Source organism: Alligator mississippiensis, chromosome 2 (genome assembly GCF_030867095.1).
Source record: "Alligator mississippiensis isolate rAllMis1 chromosome 2, rAllMis1, whole genome shotgun sequence".
Taxonomy (NCBI): domain Eukaryota; kingdom Metazoa; phylum Chordata; order Crocodylia; family Alligatoridae; genus Alligator; species Alligator mississippiensis.
In genome coordinates, this window is record NC_081825.1 from 191,406,997 (window position 1) to 191,429,019 (window position 22,023).

Here is a 22,023-nt window from a genome sequence, read left to right on the forward strand (position 1 = left end):
CTCCTTTGCTTATGCTAGGCTGCACACCCTTACGTAGTTTGAATAGTAGTACTTTATTCCACAGATAGTTCCCTTGATTTCATAGGAATATTCATGGAGTAAGTTGCTGTTATTCACTGTGAGTAAGTGTGGCAGAATCTGGTCTTTTGTAAATGTTTGTTAGAGGATCTAGTAGGATTTTTATAAATTTAGTCACATTGGTCCTTGGCAGACATTTCACTTAAGATGTGATTAACCAGTTAATTATGTCTTAAGTAGTAACCTGGCCACACATTAATGTGATTAATGACACGATAAAAGAAGGAATAAGCCACAAAGTTATTCCACAAAATATGTGCAATAACTTTGTGGCTGGTTCCCATTGTGTCTTAAATTGCACGTGTGGCCAGGCCCTAGCTAATCAGAGCTCCTAGCCTTGAAAACACATAGGAACCCTTGGCTCTGATATGCTCAGGCGGCTGGGAGTGGCAATCAGCTGACTGCTGCTCCCAGCCTCAGGGGTTCATTGGAGTCAGAGGCCCTGATTAGTCCCTGGGGCTGAGTGTGCAGATCAGATGACTACTGCTCTCAGTTTCTGGAGTGCATGGCAGCCTTTGACTCCACTCCCCCAAGAGGCTGGGAGTGTCAGCTGATTGGGGATCCCAGCCTGAGGTGTACATTAGAGTCCTTGACTCCAATGCGCTCTTGAAGCTGAAAGCATGGATCAGCTGACTGGTTTGCTGCTTGCCAGTGCAGATCATGATCTCAGGCCCCCCCTGCACCAACAATATGGCATGATTGAGATCTGATCCCCAATCCCACAATCTTACCTCTTGCTGTGCGTGTATAGCATGGCAGGAGACACAATTGTTGGGATTGCACAGCAGATCCCATCACACCTTAAACTGAACAATCTGCTAGGGGCCTTAGGAGCAGAAGTCTCTTTGAAAAACAACAGGGCCTGTGCTCCTGAATTACTTTTGTCACATGTAAATCCTGCTTTGTGCCAGAAGATCAGCAGTTGTTTCTTTTGTGCTGCTGCAGGAGCAACCCATAGGTCACATGGAAGGACTGCCAGAGTTGGATGAGGCAAAGGGAAGACAGGATTCCCTCTCATGGTATAATTTTATATTTTTGAGGCATGGAAAACTTTTCTGAAGAGCAATTCTTGAGTAAAGCTGCACATGTCTGATCACACATTAAACTCATCCCAATGTAGTCACTTATTTACAGAGGTTAAGGTATGTGAGAAAATGTAAAATAGAGTGTTAATGATTTCCTGTGATGCAGAGTTTGGGCACCAATAAGTACAGGATTCTGTGAAGAAAATCATTATCAGTCTGGGGTAGTCAGTTACTGGCAGGTGAATTTGGTTAAGTATCAGACTATGCTTCCTGGTTTTATTTCTTGGATTTGGCTATTCGAGTGAGTAATCTGGCTACAATGAAACTGAAGTTGCTGAAGCCAGGTGACAAAGCATCTAATAATTTAATACTTCGGTGTCTCTCATTTGCATCAGCTTTTAGTGGTACTTTTTTGGTTCAAAGTAGTGCAGTGCCCAGTTCAAAATGATAATTCAGCCACATTCTGTAGCAGATTTTTCCGTGGATCTTATGAATTGTATAATGCACTGTTATATGTGCATATATTTTTCTCTCTTTCTGGTTTCACCTGCCATCTACTGGTCACTCATGGAACATATGTGACAATTTTAACAACTGTAGAAGCAGTTGTTGCAAGCTTGGATGGCAGCATTTAAGTAAAGGATGATGGAGGAATGTCATTCCCTATTTATTAATTTTGTCTGGCATAGGAGCACACTCACAGGCTGTCACTATGTAGCTATAGGATTTTTGCAAACTACAGAGATGACACTAAAAAGTACTTGAAGAGCAAATGGTAGATAGAGATTTTGTAGTGTGTCCAGAAAATTGTAATCTATGGTCTACCGTTTATTTCTTTATTTAAAATGAGCTATGTCTGCCATCCTTGTGTGCCTCCCCCCCCCCCCAAAAAAAAAAAAAAAAAAAGAAAAAAAAAGTATATTTCCTTTTACCTGGGAAGGAATTTGAATAAAAGGAAAGTCAGTTTTCTGGATTCTTTCCCATAACAAGTCTTGGAAAATACCTAAAACATGCTAGCTTGGTGTACAGTGTTTTCTTCTCCTTCCTCTTCTTCAACATTTTTGGATCAGATAGAGTTTAGTTACACTAAGTTCTTTTCTAGCCTCTCCTGTCAGTTGCATCTGAACACCAGAAAACAAACTTACTTCAGTGGAACGACTAGATTTACATCTGTATAAATTATGCTCAAAAATAGTGTATTAATACTTTGCTTTTTACTATTATACTTATTTATATAAAAATATGTTCTCATATAGATAAATATGTCTTACTATAATCATGTGTATAGTCTTAATCTTTCCAGGGTTGAAAAAACTGAATTTCAAGTAGATTTACTCTATTTCCTCCTTGAACTATTTTGTATTCTGTTCTGACTCATTTTCTCCAAACTCGTTACCCTATGGTACATTAATCATATCTTATGTAAATCCCTTTAAAAGCCACACTGCTGCCATGCTGTTTGCAATGAATTGAGTTGATTGCATATAAACTGTGTGTAGCTGGTGCTGTTCTTCCCAACCCATGGCTGCTTCATAAGGGTGCTGTGGTATAGACTGTCTGTTGGACTTTGCACTGTGAGCTTCTTGAATAATGTTTTCGAATGTTTAGAAACCACACAAAACAGCGTGGATGCTACTGTAAATCAATAATAACAATGTAATTATCCCCCAGGGTGGAATCCATTGTGTATGCATTCAAATATAGTATTAAACAAATAGAGGGAAATAGTAATTATTGAACAATCATCTGTTGCAGTAGTAGTTAGAGTATAGTAGTATGGAGAGGGAATGAGAGCAATTATTAGTTCTGGCTTATAAGAGGAAATTTTTTTATGGTCCTAATGACTATTTTATTTTTTATATTTAAGTGTATATGTGTTGGGGGTGGCAGGGGGACAGAAACAATACAATATACACACAAGAAACTCATCAATTAAATTAAAATGTTGCCTTCACTTTAGCACATCACATTTTTCTCCAACTGCTGACATGTTACAGATATAGCTTTTTACTGATTTCTTTACTTCCATATTTATTTCAGATAAAGGAGAATTGTATGTCTGGGGAAGCAACAAACATGGGCAGCTTGTGAGCAAAGAGATTTTTCTTGCTGAGCCAGTCAAAATAGAAGCTAATTTTTTCTTAGATGAAAAGATTGGAGCAGTCTGGAGTGGATGGACCCACTTGGTGGCACAGACAGGTAGGAAAATAGGAAGGCAACCAGATGCAACAAGCAAAGAGTAAAATGCCTACTGTGTTACTGGCAAAATGTTTAGTCTTTCTTACTGTTAATAGTGACATGCAGAGAAGTTCGTAGATCTGGAGGGGCTGGTAGTCTTTGCAAATGATAGGAAGAGGCAGTCTTATATTTCTCTGTATCAGAAGTTGTTTTGCTTCTGTGTAGGCATATTTGTTATAGGGTTTGGCTTATTTAAGAGGCTTGTGGCTGAAACACCTTATACTGAGGCACCAATCAAGATGCCCTTTTATATCGTAAAGTTATTGCCGTAGGTGGAAGCACTTACATTTTTCCTGTCATGAAAAAGGGGCAAGTTGCTGCAGCATAGCTTTTGCTCGCTACGTGGTAGGAACATGCACACAGAAAATTACTACATTGAGCAGCTCATTCACAAAAAAGCTCTGCTCCCTCTTACCCCTTGGTAAGATGTTCACCTGCGTATCCACAGGTGTTTTCTCTCTAGTGTATGGTTTAGCCTTTTCCTTGGAAAGAAATAAGGCTGTTTGAAAACTTCTCACCATTGGCAATGCATAGGGGCGCACATGGGTGCTCGTGTACCCCCTGAGATTGGCGGTGCACCCCCTGCGAAAAGCGCCGCCAACGCTGCTGGCAGAGCCTGCAGGCAGTCACTGCTTGCTACCCCTCCGGCCCGCCTCTGACACCGCCGGCAGCATCTGAGGGTGGTCGCCAACTGCTGGTCTCATTTCCCCATCTGTCAAGTGAGGTAGCAAATTATAAGTGTGTACAAGCACACATTTATTTATTTATATTTATAATACATATATTATAACAGTACATTTTATACAAAGTGTGTGTGTGTGTGTATTATAGTGCTTCCCTGTTTCAGAGAGGCGCTGTGATATGGAATCTGAAGACACTCAAATAGTATAGTAGTGAAGGCTATATAAGCTCCTGAGATTGATTTAGATAAAGATATGGTGGCCAAACAGCACTAAAAGTTTTTCTTTGTGTTTATACAAATGCACCAAAATATGATTATATTGTTTTATAGAGCCCATAAGTGATTTTAAAAATCTTATGAAAAACTATTAAAAATATAAAGTACTAAGAAAATCTGGGGAATGGGATTTAGGTTTGTAGCTCGTCTGTGCATTAAAAAAAATCTTGTGTTTGTGGGCTGAAAAAAATCAAATATATCTTCTTTAAACTACCTAATACTGCTGGAGTTTTGAATTCTATCCCTCTGTCAGTGTAGGTATTTACATAACCCTTTCCTAACTACTTCACAGGGTGTGGAGTTCTGAAAATTAATGCATATTCTCAGCTATTGCAGGGATGAAGGGCTAAGATCTCCATTTTACAGGCAGAGAACTGCACTACTGTGACATTCTTTTATTATTTATTGTTTCATAGCTTTTTAAATCTTTATTCTTTAATATCTTCATTAATGATTTGGACAATGGGATGAAGTGCAAGGTTAGCAAATTTGTGGACAACACCAAGTTGGGCAGAGCTGCAGATAGTCTGGAGGGTAGGACTGGGATCCAGAATGACCTGGATAAATTGAAGAAATGGTCTGCAATCAATATGATAAGATTCATCAAGGACTCATGTGAAGTCCTTCACTTAGGACAGATTAATTGCGTGCATGAATACAACCTGGCTAAGCACTGGTGAGACCACACCTGGAGTACAGCGTCCAGTTTTGGGTTCCTTACTTCAAGAAGGATGTAGACAAGTTAGAAATAGTTCAGCGCAGAGCAACAAACATGTTTAGGTCCTGGGAAGCAAGACCTTTGAGGAAAGGCTGAAAGAATTAGGGTTCTTTAGTTTGGAGAACCTGAATGTTTTGAGTCTTGGTCCACTGTCTTAGTCAGGATCATTCCACCTACCTCAGCTGTCACCTGCTCTGTGAAGGCATCATTCTGTAAGATGTAGTAGGTGGGGAATTTTCCCCTCCCCCTTTAATTGGATATAGCTTTATACTCACTTTCTGCTTACATGTGCTTGCTCTTTCTGCTTTCTTTTGTTACACCACTTGTACACTAAGATAACACCCTTTGTGAAAAGTCCAAGCAAATAAAGTGGTAGACTGCAGTACTCACACTTGTCACCCATCTCACTGGAGGTGGAGCAGAAATAAAATGGGTAATAGGAAATAATATTTTTGTTAATATGTAAATGGCTTATAGAACTTGCTGTTGGAACACATTATGCTGGCAAATGGCTACGGAAAATGAACAAAAGAATTTAATACTTTTACTGAATAAAGATAGTAGCTGTCATTATATTAGCCAGGCTGAAATGTATACAAAGGGCAAGAATCCTTATGCCTATCTCTATGCTACACGATAAGATTGCCAGGTAGGGAAAGACCAGAAAATTCCTTGGGGTTGTTTTTGTATTACTCCTAAACCTCTGTTTTAAGCCTTTGCAGAATTAGCTGTGGATTAGAGAGTCTGTCTTGATATGACTGTTCCTATGCTCCAATTAATTAATTCAAGTCATAGCCTAAGAAGGGGATGCACATCTGGAATGATCAATATTACTGCTGAAAGTCAAAATTATTATGCTAGTCCAAGGTCCAGAACTTGTGCTGGGCTTGGAATCCTTCAAAGTGCTTAGGCAGGTGCATAACCTTAAGCAGATGAGTAGTGCGATTTCAATGGGATGGCTCATGCTTAAAGGTCAGCTTGTGCTGAAATTTCCAGAAGTCTGGAACAGTAGCAAAAACAACCCTCTTGAGCAGAGAATGGCCTCTGCTTCAGTTTGTGAGACATTACAGACCATTGGTGCCACCAAATGAAGGAAAGCAGTACACCACTGGGAAACAACAATTGAAGCATGCTAGTAGTAGACACTCATTAATAGCCATTGTAGTTCATGAGTAGGCTTGGCAGAATTTCATTTTTATTTTTTAATTTGTTATAATTTCAATGGCTAAAATCAATGTTTATTTTTAAGCATTTCTTTCGATTTTTATCTGTTTCAAATTTCAGGATTGTACGGAATTAGGGGCATGGGGGACAGACAATTTAGTAATGATAGTATACCGTTAAAAGCTTTATAAAATCACATTTTAAAATAATATAAAAGTAAATATCTGTAATTCAGTAAAACATACCTGCTTGAAACCATTCTGAACCTGAGGAAAGAGCCAGATGGTCAGAGACCAAAAGAGAAGGGCAGCAGCACTCTGGAGCTCTGGGAACATGGGGAGAGGCAGCGTGTTTTTACAGACCTTAAAGTTTCACAAAGTTGCAGTCATCAGCAAATGCTGAAAGCATGATCTCCTTAACAGTGACTATTTTTCATAGTCATGTTATTTTGATTAAGTAATAGAGTAATCATTTTCCTCATGAACCTTTGAATCAAATTTAGTTGAAGTTAGGACCCCTTTACCATCTGTGGTAAAATATTAAAAACCAGCTAGTGGCATAAGTCCCATTTTTAGGCACCAAGAAGAATAAGTGCCATAGCAAACAAATAGAACTTAGGCTCCTAAATCCCATTGGGCCAGGTTTTTAAGGGTTGTTGATACGCAAAGATGTGGAAAGGTGCCTAGTGAGCTTTTTTCAAAAGCACTCAAATGTTTAATTGCTCCTGAAGTCAAACAGTGCCCAACTCTAATGGATCTGGTGACGAATAAGCACATTGGAAAGTACTTTGGGAAAATCTGACTAGGTGCCTATCTTCAATTATCTAGTTTCCTTTAAATACTGGCCTTTAGGCATTCTTGAATATTGTATTACTGCTATGATAATTTTTTTCCCATTATGTTACCTTTTCCCAGCAAAGAATGAAATGGTGCATGAGTCTCGTAGTATGGAGGTTGTTAACTTGGAAATCAGAAACTGTTTAAGAGGGATCTGTAGGAGCCAGACTGAGGTAATGAGAGGAAATACTCAGTTTTGGGGAGCGCAGAGCAGGAAAGATGATGTCAGTAGTGTTCTTCACTTCCTGGGGAAGGTAGAAACATGACTTTGGGAAAGGGTTTTATATTGGACTTTGTATGGGATGACCGAGAGGTTGGACATAGTCTAAGCTTTAAATAATAGCAAAATATAGGAGTTAAAATAGAAGTTTCTATATATTAAGGTCTAATACTCCCTGGCCCCCAGGGCAGAAACATTATGGCAGTACCAGTACTTGGTACAAAAGTACCAATACTTTTAGGCTTCTTAGATTTTTTTTTCAATGTATTCATGCTGATCAGGAAAAAAAATCAACTGTTGCCAGAGTGGCAGTAAATGAGATTCTTTCAATGGAGACACAAAATAAGTTGAACACTTTTGGTAACATGTAATATTGCAAATTCTGCTGTTTTAACTTGCTTTTTCTCTAAATACATTTCGATCCATACTTGCTCACATGGATTGACTGCAGAGCAAATAGAACATTAAAACATAAATGGGACAGTCCTGATGCTGAAATAAATCATCTGGAGATCTGGACTAGTTGGCTTGTTTTTTGGCTGCTGTGATTTGACACTTTAAATGTGTCCCGGGAAATTATTGTCTGAAAAGAGCAAATGCAGCAGGTTTGTTCTTTGTTTCTCGGCTCTCCCCCAGTTACATTTTAAGTTTTGTCTCTTTCATTTACACTGGCCTGATCTTTAAACACTCTATTTTTTTTCTTGTTTATTGGTAGAGTTTTGCAGATTGGTGTTCAGCAACATGTGAGGTTTTTTCCCATTTTCTTTTTAATCATGAATTGCTTGACTTGTCAAGGCTGTTCTACAGAATGTGCCATAGCCTATACATCCACCTTCAGCTTAACTGATCTGCTTTCATTCTGATTTTTCTCTCCTTTTTAAATGGAGTTGTCTCCATCAGATTATCCTTCTCTCTGTGGATTTTGGGTTTCACAGTCCCTTGCACAGAATCTAAGCAGCTAGCAAAGGCCTTTCCAGACAGGCTACTTGCTTCCCCCTCTACTTCTGCTTTGAGTCCCCATTTCTGTGATGATATCTCTATCAAGTGACATTTTCTGGCACAAGTTTTGTTTGAAGCAATGCCTGTGCTCTAGGTGGCAACATCTGTATTGCTCTCTTGAAAAAGTATACCTCTGATGAAGACCCCCTTGCCTCAGTTTCTACGTCAGTTATGTAAGTATGGGTGGGTGATTGGGGTACCAGCTCTGGGCACTGATTTTTAGAGTGCGTGCCTGTGCTGCTGCAGCAACGGGCACCACAGCAGAAGCAGACCACTGGGAGTTCATGCCATAGCTGTGGCAGCGGCTCGTGTGCGAGGAGGCGGTCAGCCCCTGCTTGCTTTCTGGTGCCAAACACTCTTTCCCCTCCTCCCCATCCAGGGTGATAAAATTCCTTGTTATGCCTCTGGTCTGCCATTACAATATACCACTTCTTGCCAGCAAAATGTTCCAGGCTGCAAAAGGCATCCCTATAACAGGCATCTTTGAAATAAGCATTGCCTGATTAAACACAAGTGACCCCATTATATCACCTTGCATAACTGTGTCAGCTTTCATTTGTGGCTGTTCCCAAAGCCTTTTTTTTATCAATCAGAGAGGAACTGCATGAAGATAAAGGTGGTTCCAGAGATTACCTTTTGAATGTTTCAAAAGAAAACTAAGCTATGTCCTGTAAAGCTAAAGATGGAAATAAGGCTGCTTTAGAAAAGAATACAGCTTCTCTGACTTGAAGGCAATTCTAAATATAGCAAGAGAGAAGAGTCTTTTTAAGATTTGCAAGAAGGTGAATCATCATCTTCAATTCAAAACAAATTAGTTCCTTATTAAAGCTGATAAATAAGCTTCTTTAATCTGAGCTGCTTTGTTATCTAAGTATTCTCCTGAATAAATTTACTAATCTATTTTTCATGTGCTATCAAATGAAATTATGTTTTGGTTGAGCTTGAAATAAAGGAATTCTTGATACAGCTAAAGAATTCCCATCTTCTTTACCCAGAGGGAGTTACCTTGGCAGTACAGTTACAGTGCTATTTCTGCCTTCTATGCAAATCTGGCTACAGCTAAGAAATCTCAGAGGAAAAACACATGATCAGCCCTTCTGAAAACATATCCAGTAGCATTTTAAATCTTCAATCCAAACACTTTACCAAATGTGAACTTCCTTGGATGTCCCTTAGCTTTGCATCAATTAGTCTGATGAAGCTTTTTGCCGCATGTTAGTGACCTACATAACCAAACTGAGTCAGACTCTGTTTGCCTGAGAGCTGTATGGGCTTGTGGCTATGGTAGTAGCTCTACTTTGCTGAACCACAGGGGAATGCTACCTTCCCCTCCTACCCAAGATACCTCTGGCTATTGTTTCAGCATTTGCTTTCTCTGACTCTAGTTACTGTTAGGTAGGGCCATCCCAATTCACTGCGAAGTAATGCAAAAAGCTTCATGTACACATAGCTAAGTGGAATTACACCAATGATGGACTTGGTCCCTGTAGTCTGAGCAGTACAGCTCCAGACCACTAAGGGTCCTTTTTGGTACTACTTTGAGTAAAGCCTTGGCAGCAATCCTGACAGTGATGCAGCAGACAAAGGATGCCTGGTCAGACTTGTAATATGCAGCAGCTCTATGGGAGTCTGAATGCTGCTTTTGTGGCTCTTGCATAGCGCCAGTAAAGCCTCCATTGTTACGGGAATCTGTCTCCAACTCCAGAGTTGCTGTATTCTAACAGAAACACCAGAAAATTGACTGCTTTGAGAATAAGTTTAAACAGGGCATAGTCACTAAGCAGGATGTAGCCACAAGAGCCCACAATAGAGGTAACCCTTCTCTATTGGGCATCTAGGGCTGACCAGCTAGAATTTAGATTTATACAAATGCTAGCACTTCCATGGACTGTCATTAAGGAAAGATTCATTATGTTGTTTCCTCAAAATGGTCCAAAAAAAAAAAAAAAAAGCGGAGCGGTGCATGTGGCTGCAGTGTGCACTGCCTGAAACGAGCCTAGCTGGCCAGAGCCATGTTTTGGCTGCCAGCCAGGCTCTGAGCACCTGGAGCAATGCTGCTGCAGCCCCAGGAGGCCTCAGGACCCCAGCTAAGGCTGTTGGGGCCAGCGTTACCCCACCCAGGGCAATTTGCCACATGCCACAGTGCACGTGCAGGGGTGTTCCCTGGGGACAAGTAGTAGCAGCACAACTAGGTTGGACTAGGGGAAATGCATGTGCACTCTCATCTGGATGCACCCTAAGGTGCTGCTCTGCCTTGTTTTTTGCCTGACTAAAGACCAGCATGGGTAGCCACCTTTTTCCTGCTGGTATGATCTTGTTTTGCATCCTTATTATTCTGGTGAGGATATTGATGACTGCACCCATATTTTCTTTTTTTCTTATTCTTTGTTGTTGTTGAGTCATCCTTGTAACCTACTCATGCTTTCTAATGTGTTCTTCTGTCCTTACTCGATTAAAGATACTTCTGAAGAGTAATTCCCTAGTCTTTAAAATGCACTAGCGTATATAACAGTGCTCTTACTGAGTAGAGCTCTGTATTGACATATTGACCCTCACAAGAAGACATCTGGGTGCTTCACAACTTCCTAGTGAGGGCAATAGGTGATAGGGCATGCATTTTGCAATTGGGAAGATAACTGAGACACAGGCAAGTGGCATGAGTTGCTGGAGATCTGGCCAAACATAAAACCCTGATCACCTGACACTGATACTTCAATCAGAAGATCACGCATGTCAGGGGATGATTTGTAAGTCCCAGTGTTTGATAGGTCTGTGCTAGTTACATGGGTGACTGAGTATGGGGATATAATGGCGAAGAGGACGACTCCCTAGTGCGGTAGATTTCTGCTCCCAGGTGACTAATAGGAACCTGAAAAGGTTTTCTCTTCATTTTTTTTCACCTCCATATCCTATTCCTCACGGTAGTATTTGGGCATGTTCCAGTAATGCATTAAGGGATGTGACTAACATCAGTCACATGTGATAAGTTCTCTCTCTTGTGGTCTTCTTGGAGGAGAAATGGTGCATTCTGAGAAGTGTTTTGTGTTCATAAAGGGGTGGGACTTCATAGATTCAATTGGCACTTGCCCTTCCAAATGGCTTGTTTGGATTTGGACTCTTTTACTGATTAACCCGTAAAATTAATTTCCAAGGAAAGGGACTGTGTGTGCGCCTTGTTCACCCTTTCACAGCTGGTGGTTTTGCCTACTGACCTGTCCTTTCAAGCTCCTTTCCCAAAAGGTAAAATTTCTTAGGAGAAATTCTTACTTTCAAATCTCTCTCTGCCCTTTTCCTCATAAAGACATTATTTAATTACATCTCTCCCATTCCATGCATATGCATAAGACCCAATAACTTGTATCTGCTATCCTTGGCCTGTTGGTGTGTGCAGTTCTGCCTTTTTTTGTATTAACATTTGAATTGTTATACTTGCAGAATGGTTGAAAAGGATTTGGTATAGCAACATTGAAATAATTTCACTCTAGTGTAGAACAAAGTTTCAACAACATTCTTAAATATGGAGCAGGCAGATTATAAATTGAAGTTGACTGAAAGAAGGTGACAATCATTCAGTGGCAGTTAGTGACAATCAAAGTTGAGTCTCTTGGCACAACAGTTGAGCTTCTGGGAGGGTGAAGTGATTTTTGAGATTTTGAAGAATATATAAAATATTAGAGATTAATTAAATTAAAACAGAAAATGAAAGAGCAGAAAGAAAAACAATGGAAGTTGGGGTTTGTGGGTGAAAACTGTTCTTGGCTGACTTTTGCTCATGTATTATATCTGCTAAGGTCACTTTGTCTGAAGGCTATCTGGGAGAAAAATGTGTTCATTCTTCCCATATGCAATACAGTATAATCAGGAAGCAGTTTGGAAGCAGGTGCTCAAGGCAGTGTGACAGTTAGGGTCAAGGGATGTTGAGGAGTGACAGAATGACTAGAGTTTGGTTAAAAAAATATTGGCAGAATAATTTCATATAGTTCCTTATGTATTTGTTAATTATTTTAATACTTTTATAAGGCATTGTGGGACTTTGATTTATTGGGCCAGGAAAAGAAGAATATTATATTATGACTGAACACAAGAACTATATTTTGACTGATTTAAAACAAGTAGGATAAAAACCAAGACCCCAATGAAGGTGGATTTGGTATCATACAAACATAATAAATAGAAACCTGTCGACTGTAGAACACCTCTTGCTTACCCTAAAAAATTTTAACGAGCATTTTTTTGGCAGTTTTGTGCACAACCTTTTTCACATGTTATAGCCGAAATGATGGGCTTTAGGAAACAAATATATTGAATGCTATATAATGATATACATTGTGGGAAGGCATTTCTATGCAGCACTGTTTTAATGGGGGTGTTGTGATGATCATTATAACATGATTTCTAATAAGAGTAAAACAAAACAAAATAATTGCACATTACTTTGCATTGATCTGCTTGATAAGCTTGTCATAACCCAGAGAGTTATGATTTCAGCTAATGCTAGTTGTTATCTACTGCTGAGTACCATAAAATAATTTTGATGTTACTGATTCTGTGTGACAACTGAAAATATATCTTTGCAATCTTTATGAAATCAAGGTGATACTTCAAGACATGAAGTTTGACAGAGAATGGTGAGATTGCACAATATACATTAAGGATTGATTTGACTAGTACTTCTAACTGAATCATCATCTTGTAATATTTTTGGCTGTGAGTTTTACATGGGTGAAGTGTTGGTTTAATATAGCAATAATACTGTGACTCATGGGGCACCTTTTTTGTCTTAAATTTTCAAAAGTGATTATTGATTTTTTTGGGGGGTGGGGGGCTTCTATTCTAACTAGACAAAGTGTGTAAAAGGAGGGAGAACAGATTAGAACATTTAAGGAGAAGACTGAGAACTTAAAATTAAATGATTTGCCCAAGATCATCCAGGAATTTTGTGACAGAGCTGGGGGCTTCTATCAAAAAGTAACGTAATGTTATTTTGGTTTTGCTCTGAATAAGTAGATTTATTTTAATATTGACTTGGTGGGGTTATTTCTGGAGGTACTGTGCTCTCCTTGACAAGTCAGTGTGCCACTTAGACTCATGCCACATGTAAAAATGCACTTAGATGACATATAGAGGTGCACTGATGTATCGGTCCATATTGTATCAGCACCAATAAAAGGAAAATTGACATTATTGGCAATTGGCTTTTTTTGGCTGATGTGGTTGATAATGTTGCTGATAAATGCTGCGTGCATGTGCCCAGCTGCAACATATATATGGCCAGCCCGGCAGCTTGGAGAGCAGCGTCTAGCTGGTAAGTCTGTTGTGGGGGAAGGGGTGGAGGGAGGGAGGGGGGTGGAGGGGCAGATCGAGGCCCCGTGGTGAGGGAGGGAGTGGGGCTGGGGCAGAGGCAGGTGCTCCCCAGCTGGGGTGGGGCATGGGATGGGGCTGTGCAGCTCCTCTGGGTGGGTGCGGGGGTGGGGAGGGCTCCCGTTGCTACATGCACCTTCAGGGGAGCCATGCAGGGTGTGTGCCCCCTGTATCTGTGCGCGGGGTGAGGGTGGGCTGCCACTGTGGGATGGGGCTGGGGGGCGGTGCTGGGAAGGGGCCTGTGGGGGGCTACAGTGAATTCTGGGGTGGCTGTAGCCCCCCCCCCCCAGGCCCCCACCCCAGCACTGCTGCTGCCCACCATGAGCGCATCCCCAGCACAGCCCCCCCACCGAGAAGAGCCTAGCACTGCCCCTGGCCCCAGCCCACAGCGGCAGCCTGCCCTCGCCCCACGCATAGATCTGGGGGACAAATGGCCCCCATGCCTCACCTGGGAATGTGAGTAGCAGCAGGATCCACCCCCCCAGATGAGCTGTGCAGCTCCATCCCGCAGCCCCTGCCCCAGCCCCACTCCCTCCCTCTCTATGGGGGTCTTTATCTGCCCCCCCCACATCTCTTCTCTCCCCCTGCCCCTTCCCCCCAGCAAACTTCCCAGCCGGATGCTGCTCTCCAAGCTGTGGGGCTGCATAACGGCAATCAAATAGGTATCGGCCATCAGTATCGGCCTGAAAAATCTTTATCGGTGCACCCATAGTGACATAATAAAGTTTGTTTGTAGGTACCAGTTGTACTATAGATCATTTTGAAGGATAAATGGACTATCCTGACCTTGAGCTATCTGACCTTCATTCATTTAGACTTTATTGACTGTTTAAAGTTCTTGCTCTGGCTTTTTTGGTCAGTTTTTTTGTGGTTCAGACTTTAAGTTTGAGAACCTTAGCATCATTCTTAATGTTTCTGAAAATGCCCAGAATGAAACCTTCATAGAAGTTTTACAGAAGCTTCTTAAGAAATCTATGGATTGTCCAGAATTACTGGAACAGTAATAAACATATTTGGCATATATGAAAATTCCTTTTTCTTCCTTAAATCCATACCAGGCTCCCAATTTCACCACAGATTGATCATGTACTATTCTGTATAGCATCTGATGAAGTAAGCTGTTGCTCACAAAAGCTGAATCTGTCTGAATTAATTGGTCTATAAGGTGCCACTTTACCTTGCCTATTTTTCTAGAGTGCAGCCTATTTATGTTCAAACATAGTTTATGGAAACCATGGCAGGAGGGGCTGATGGGAACTGTATGGTGTATTACTCAGTGATTCTATTCTTGGCAGACAGCTGGCTGAAGGAAGATGTGAAATGCTGTATTAGCTCTCCAAGGAATTGGACTGAAATCAGAAGCAAGTTAGTGTTCATAGGATTATGGGCTGCCATTCTGAGAGTCAGTTGCAATCAGTCTTGATGTTTTCCATCTGCTGATCAAAGTTATTTATAAAAAAAATAAAAAATACACCCACTATGCAGAGTGGTCATAGGGGCTATAGAAATTTAGTGGCTTGCAGAAGGCCACAAAACCAGACAGTAGCAGAGCTACAAAGAGAATTCAGGCCTCTGACCTTCCAGCCCTTTCTCTAGGTTATATCCCTGAATTACAGATGCGAGGTCTCGCAGTAAGGAATGCTATTATATATGAATCTAAGCAACGATAGAACAATACTGGTTTAGTGTAGTAAAATTGCATAGAAATCTAGAGAAGAATGTAAAAGCACTTTGTTAATTTGGGGTCTCTTCGGTTGAACTTGTTGCCTGCTTTTTCAAACAAGCCTCTAAAGTTGCACACTCAGGTCCAGGAACTAAGCATGCAATTATCTGTTTTCACATCTAACTGTCATCTGACTACTCTTAACTTTCAAGCTATGCATAGCTGTCTCTACCTGAAAGATCATCTCTCTCCTTGTCTTGATGCAACAGTTTCGATCATCTGTCTGTTGTGCTGCAGTTGTATAGATTTGGAGCTTGATGGATGGAGATCTGGACATTTTCTGTGGAGTGTCCTGACTGAAATTTTGTTTGCCTAACATGATAAAACCAGATCATGCATCTTTCACTTTCAGAATATGGTACAAAATCAGTTTATTTCCCCTTGTGTTTGCCTGAAGGAGCAGAAAGAGACTGTTAATTGTATTTTATTCTAGAGTGAAGCTTACTGCTTCGGTTAAAGCTAATTTTGTACTTTTCTAATCTTAGGAAATGGTATGTGTGTTAGGTTCATCTTTGTGAGAACTAGTCCTCTTTCTGTAGTTCCACCCTTATATGTTTCTAGGTTTTTATACTTCTTATACCTCTTTTAATAGAAGCTATATAAATAAAACCTGTTAGTGGATTTTGGCTTGTGTGGGCATATAGTATGAGACTCTCTAGAATATACATTTATGTCATCAGTCATCTTTACTGAGTGTGACAATGAAGCTGTATGCAGATTTTTTTTAAGATCACTCACACTGAAGTCTTGAATTTCATTTAAAAAATGGTATGTATGTGGGTTGCAGGCAACCATAGTGTCTAAATATAGAGGCAAGGATTATTACAGCACTTTTTCAAGTGTAGGGAATCAGTAGCTTCTGCTGGCATTATTCTTAATTTTACATACTTGGGATAGTTGTGAATATTCTGGCTCCCTTACCTTGTGTGCATTTCCTCAAGTGCTGCTATTTTTGTTTTTCTGATTGTTACTGTGCTATAGCTTTTGTTATTTAATTTGCATGTTTTATGATTCTGCAGTGCCATGATGGTTGTTACGCCCTGCTAGGAGATGCTTTTGTATGATTTTGCTTACAATCTTGATTTTTTTTTTTCTACAGATTTGTCTCCAGTGAGCAGATCCAGTTTGACATGTACATATATTTTGAGTTTCCCTAAAAGGTTTCCATTAAGCATTCTGAGTTATCCCTGTGTGCTGTTTCTCAGCAGTAGCTTGTTAACAATAGCAGAAAAGTAATTCAAGTCAAATTCACAAAGCAACTCTGCTCCCACAGTCCTCCTTTCTTTGAACTTTTGAGTGGATGCAGTAAACTGAATAATTGTTGAATATGATAGATCTTTCCCAAAATAGAAATTTAAGTGGCATGCAGTCAGTAAAATTGGATTATCACAACTCTTATTTGAACTTGAATATTTCCCAAATAAAAATGTGTTTTAAAAGTAAACTGTTAAGCCGAAATTTAGATGCAGTTTGGAGAACAGATTTTTAAAAGTCTCTCAGTTAAATTTAAATGTTGAGTGCCTGTAATCAAGAAGCATAAAATTAAACAAAACTAGCCACGCTGTTTCTAACACATCCCTACGTAAATGACATCCTGAGAAGTGTCTGTACAGAGAAGGAGGGAAAGTGTGCAAGAGGGATGGTACTGAGGTGGTACCTGATTTTGCTTCTTTTGTCTGTGCAGTTGCTTTAGTGTTGTTTCTCAATGTAATGTGCCTCTTCAGTTCTGAGGAGTCTGCCAGTCTGCTAAAACAGCTGCCATTTGAAAGAGGAAAGATGTTGTTTGTTGCCTATGCTGTGGACTGTGTTCTCTCCTGGAACATTCATTTTTTAGTCTTTTCACATATTTGTTGTTTTTCTTTGATATAAATTAAGTTGCCCAAACTGAAAGTACATGATTTTCTCTGGGTTTGGAAATGCAGAGTACCCATAATTACACAATCGATGTGCCAGGAGACTAAATTTCCTTTCAAGAGAAAGAACTGAATCCTACACATGATGATGCATGCCTGCTTCATGTCTTTTGTTTTCTCTGGAGCAGTATTAAGCTTTAGTTAAAATCACCTGATTTTTCATTCTATTTGTTTTATCCCTTGCTCTAACTTATTCTGTCTCATATATCTGTCTGTCTGTCTATCATTACACTTTACACTGACATTTAGCTCATCCACACCAGGGTTAGAAAATATCAGCCCAAAAGATGAGAACTATTTATTTATATTTAACTATATATTCACTTCTTGGGCTAATATTTTCTAAGCCTGGTGTGGAAGAGCTAAGTTTTAATATGAAGAGACTAAGAAAAATATGCTTGTGGCAAGATATTTCACTTTCTGTAACAGTTTTCTGTTTAAATCTATTTCTTCTAAAAGTTGAATTGAAATTAGTTTGGACTCTGACAAGATTTAGCTTGGGTTATACTAAAGTTTTTATTGCTTAATTGAAAGACCAAGCTGAAGAAAAGAAAGCCAGAAGAGTATGGAAAATGTCACTTCTCTTAGCAACACTCATAACTGGTGTTTTATGTTCGGGACTTAAAGGTATTACTATAGAAAGAGCTCGAGTTTGAGAGAATGTAAGTTGGTGATCAATGTGTAGTAGGTATTTCTTTCAGTTAAAAACTCATTTAGATTCAATAGAAAACTTTCTTGTGTAGATAGGACTGAAGCCTACCAATTTGGTGAGAAGCTGAGTGATATCTACTGCTAGGGCTGAGACTTATTGCTGCAAGGGTTTTGTAACAAAGGCAGTTCAGTAATGGGTTCAGCGGTATTTGTGGAAAGGTGAAGCTACATAAGTTTACAGTTCATGTAACCAACTGCCAATAATTAATTTCTCTATATAGAAAATTTATAAATTTGATATCATTTTCCAGGTATAGAATCTAATTATTGGAGGTTTGCACTGCATTTACCCCTTCCCACTGCTACAATGGGGAGAAATAATTGTGTGTGGGGGGGGTCAGGTGGCCCCTTGCCCTCTGCGCCCCAACCCCCCCAACTTCTTCCCCCTCCCCTTACTGTCAGACACTGTTCTCTCTGAGCACATGGATGTGAGGGACAAATCTGAAAATGCTGATCTTGAAATAAACATACCTGTAGTAATTTGCATACAGTACCCATAGACTTAGTTTATCCAGAATTGATGCATTTTACCTTTTTTAAAGTTGCTGCAAATTTTAGCACAGGTACTCCAAAAATACCATTTTAAGCAGCACTTTGATACCTTCATATATACAGTACAAACTATGCATGATTTAATCCAAAGCGAAAAGGCTCATGATTTACCATATAGTCCATTGGGTTGGGCCCCACCAGAGTCAACAGCATTTCAAGCCATTGTTATCCCATGGCCCAGCTCTGTTCATTATGTTTGTATGCTCCAAATACCCCCACAAAAGATCCATGTGCTAATTAGCCCCTCGCTCATGACTGCAACCAGATTTTCTTGTCATGATTCCTGGGATCCTCCAAAAATGTAAATGTCCAGGATGCATAGGGCAACCTGGTCTGTCTGCACCTCATCGAGGGCTGGGCCACACTAATAATATGTGACAGGCTGAGAGAGGGTGCAACAGAGGGATTCTGGGTGAACTCTTTGGGCCCCATTTTATGATATTTGTTGGACATTTAAAGCTGGTGGAAAAAACAGGAATGGAAATGGGAAAGAAAGGCAAAGCTCTGGGAGTGGAAAGGAAGTTGATATGTAGTCAGTATAGTGGCTCATCATGACTTGGAAAAAGAGTCAGCGCTGAGGTGGACTGCACTCTGTGGGCACTACTGTGAATCTTATTCAGACGGGTTGCACTAACCCAGGTGCAGGCAATTATTTCAGCTGGAGGGCCACTTAATGAGTTTTGTTGAGCTGTCAAGGGCTGCCGGGGTAGCTCCACCCTCTGACATTTACTCCGCCTCCTGGTTGCCATCTTGGGACCAGAAGTCCCGCCCCTAACTCCTGACTTTTGCCGCCAGAAGTCCCTCTGCTTGCCCCAAAAGTAGTCCTTTTGGGGTGGTGGTGGAGTGGGGGTTGCCATCCTGAAACCAGAAAAAAAAAATCATATGCTAAAAAAAATCAAACATCTACTAGAACTTATTTTAATTTTATTAATAAAAACTATTATGGCCCCAATTTATGTGTGTTTGTGTAATGCAGTGGTCTCCGACCTTCTAAAGTAGGAGATCACTTTTGGCATTTAAAAGCAACCCAAGATCTACCATGCATGCATGCAGTCAGTCCTCCACCCCAGCCTCAGATTGACTCCAAGAGGCTCCAAGATCTACTGTCGATCAAGGTCGACCAGTTGGTGACCACTGGTGTAGTGTGTCACCTACAATTGCATAATAGCTCAAAATACACTCTTCCTCTTGTATATTGAGTGTGGGGGAGATAAGGGGGTGTATGTGGGGGCTGTGCATATGCAGGGTTGGTGTGGGCTGTGGGGGGTGTATATGTGGGGTGTGGGTATGGTGAGTGGGGTGTGTGTGGGTGGGTGTAGGTGTAGAGTATGTGGTTGGGGTGTGGGGAAGGATGTGGGTGTGGGTATGGTAGGGGTGTGGGGGTGTGGGAGGGTGTGGGTATGTATGGGTGTGTGTGTAGATGTGGGAGTATGTGTGGGTGTGTGTGGGGGTGTGGGACTGGGTGTAGGAGGTATGGTGGGAGGCGGGGAGCCAGTCCCACCCATCCCGTCTTGGCTGCAGCATGCAATTCCCAGCTGCAGCCCCATGTGGAACATTGCAGGGACAGCTGCGGGCTGGATCAGCCAGGTCATGGGCCAGATCTGGCCTGTGGGCCATATTTTGCCCACCCCTGCACTAACCTATCCTTCTGGTAGGTTCCCATCAGCATGTTTGCCCAATACAGGCCATTTACCTTATAGTCGTGCTTAGTGTTGGCTGCATTTTAATACCTTCATAGTTGGTTTCCATTACTGAGCACATGCTACTTTTAGCAGCAGTTCAAAGATAGAACTGAGCTAGATAGTTTGGGAGTGGTGGTTGGGAGGGGGGGGGGGGAGGGTGGAGGATTTAAGCTCCCATAGTGTGGGAGAGAGTTGGACAGGGCTGGGGCTGCCACCCAGCTGGGGCAGTGCATGGGGCTTGAGAACCAGGGCCAGAATATACGGCTGCAGGGCTTGGGCAAGGAGTGGGATGGAGCCGTGGGCAGCTCATCCAGGGGTGGCGGGGGGTCTTACTCCCCATCACTGTGTGCACTCCCAGGAAGAGCATGGGGGAGGGGGCAGCGGGCCCCACAGATTTCTGCATGGGGTGGGAGCTGCTGCAAGCTGCCTGCTGTGGGCTTGGGGCTCTCTGCCCTGCTGCCCTTCCCTTGGGGGCCTCTGCAGCCCAGCAGGCAGGACCTGGCGTGGCGGGGAAGAACTTGCCCACCACCATTTTTAGTTAAAGCTCCCCTGCCACCATTTTCAGTGTGGGGATGATGATACATGTGATGTCCTAGGTGCTATAATTAGGGTGGCTCTCAGAGCCACTGTAATTAATGCCCTGCTCCCCCAGCATGTCTGTAAATGCCCACTAAGTGCTAGGCTTGGTATCTGTTATACTGAAGTCCCTTTTTATTTAATTTGGGCACCACAATAGAGCTTAAAGGGTGTGTCTACATGAGATGCATTAATGCACATCAGCATAATTTAATTTGCATTACTGGTTCATGTCTATATGTGTCCACACTTAATGAACATTAAAAATGGCAAAATTAGGCTAATCATGCCTAAATATTATACCTGCAGTTGCCATAACTTTTACTGCTAAGTCCCTGCATGTGTAGACACCTGCCAAAAATCACTTAATGTGCATTAAAATTGTCATGCTTAAATTCACATGTAGATGTGCCCAAAGGGATGTAAACTACACCTTTTGTGTAGCTGGGAACTGGGGCTATAGACTCTGTATGATTCCAACTGTGAAGAATAGGAAAGTGATCTAAGGCATGAGCAGGGTGATCATATATCCTGGTTTGACTGGGGCAGTCCCAGATCCATTGGCTGGTCCTGGCCACTTGGTCAAAAGGCCCAGACCAGAGTCTGGCAGGGAGGCAGAGTGGTATAGTGTGCCAGGCAGGCAAGAGTGTCGGTAGGTGTGGGAGCAAGGCAGGCAGACAGGTGGTCACCTGAGGTCCTTACATTCCTTGCCCCTGCAGAGCAGCAGCGGTACCTGCCCAGCCACCTGCTTGGCACACCATGTTGCTTCACCTCCCTGCCAGGCTCTGGCCTGGGACTTTTAACCAGCTGGCTGGGACTAGCCTATGGAATCTGGAACTGTCCCAGCTAAGCTGGGACATATGGTTACTCTAGGCATGAGTTGAAGTCCACTAAAATTAATGAGAGGGTTTTGGATCAAGCTTGTATACTAAATCTAATTGTTAATCTTCCCAGTGTTTTTTCTTTAAGGTGCTACTAATGATTCCACATAGGATATAGATTTTTTTCTATATTGACAAGAATATTCACAAAAGCATAAAACAAAACACTTTTTTCTGTATCAAGGCTGTAATCCTGTGTTTCTTGTGGATGCAAAAATTCCATTGACTTAACTGGAATTTTTTGATGCTTGAGAATTACATGACTCAGTCAAAATAAGCACTAGATTCTAATAAACTCATTCATATAGTAAGCAGCCTTTCTCCTCCAGTTTTTCTCTCCCTATATAGTTTCTTCTTAGTATATTGTTTTGTTCTCTTTTTTCCTTCT

The 22,023-nt window shown here is 41.3% G+C and overlaps 1 protein-coding gene across 10 annotated transcripts in view; it reads left to right on the plus strand.

Annotated features, from left to right (window-relative positions):
- Nucleotides 1–22,023, plus strand: part of SERGEF (secretion regulating guanine nucleotide exchange factor) — a 276,912-nt gene that overhangs the window by 17,469 nt on the left and 237,420 nt on the right. For 9 of the 10 annotated variants that reach the window (XR_009460009.1, XR_009460010.1, XM_059722611.1 and 6 more), the window contains exon 8: nt 3,144–3,302. The exons of the other annotated variant lie outside the window; for it this stretch is intronic. Coding sequence is in view for 7 of the 9 variants with exons in the window: in XM_059722611.1 (XP_059578594.1) it covers nt 3,144–3,302 (159 nt within the window). In the remaining 2 variants the exon portion in view is untranslated. The remainder of the gene's footprint in view (nt 1–3,143; nt 3,303–22,023) is intronic. 10 annotated transcript variants of the gene reach the window in all.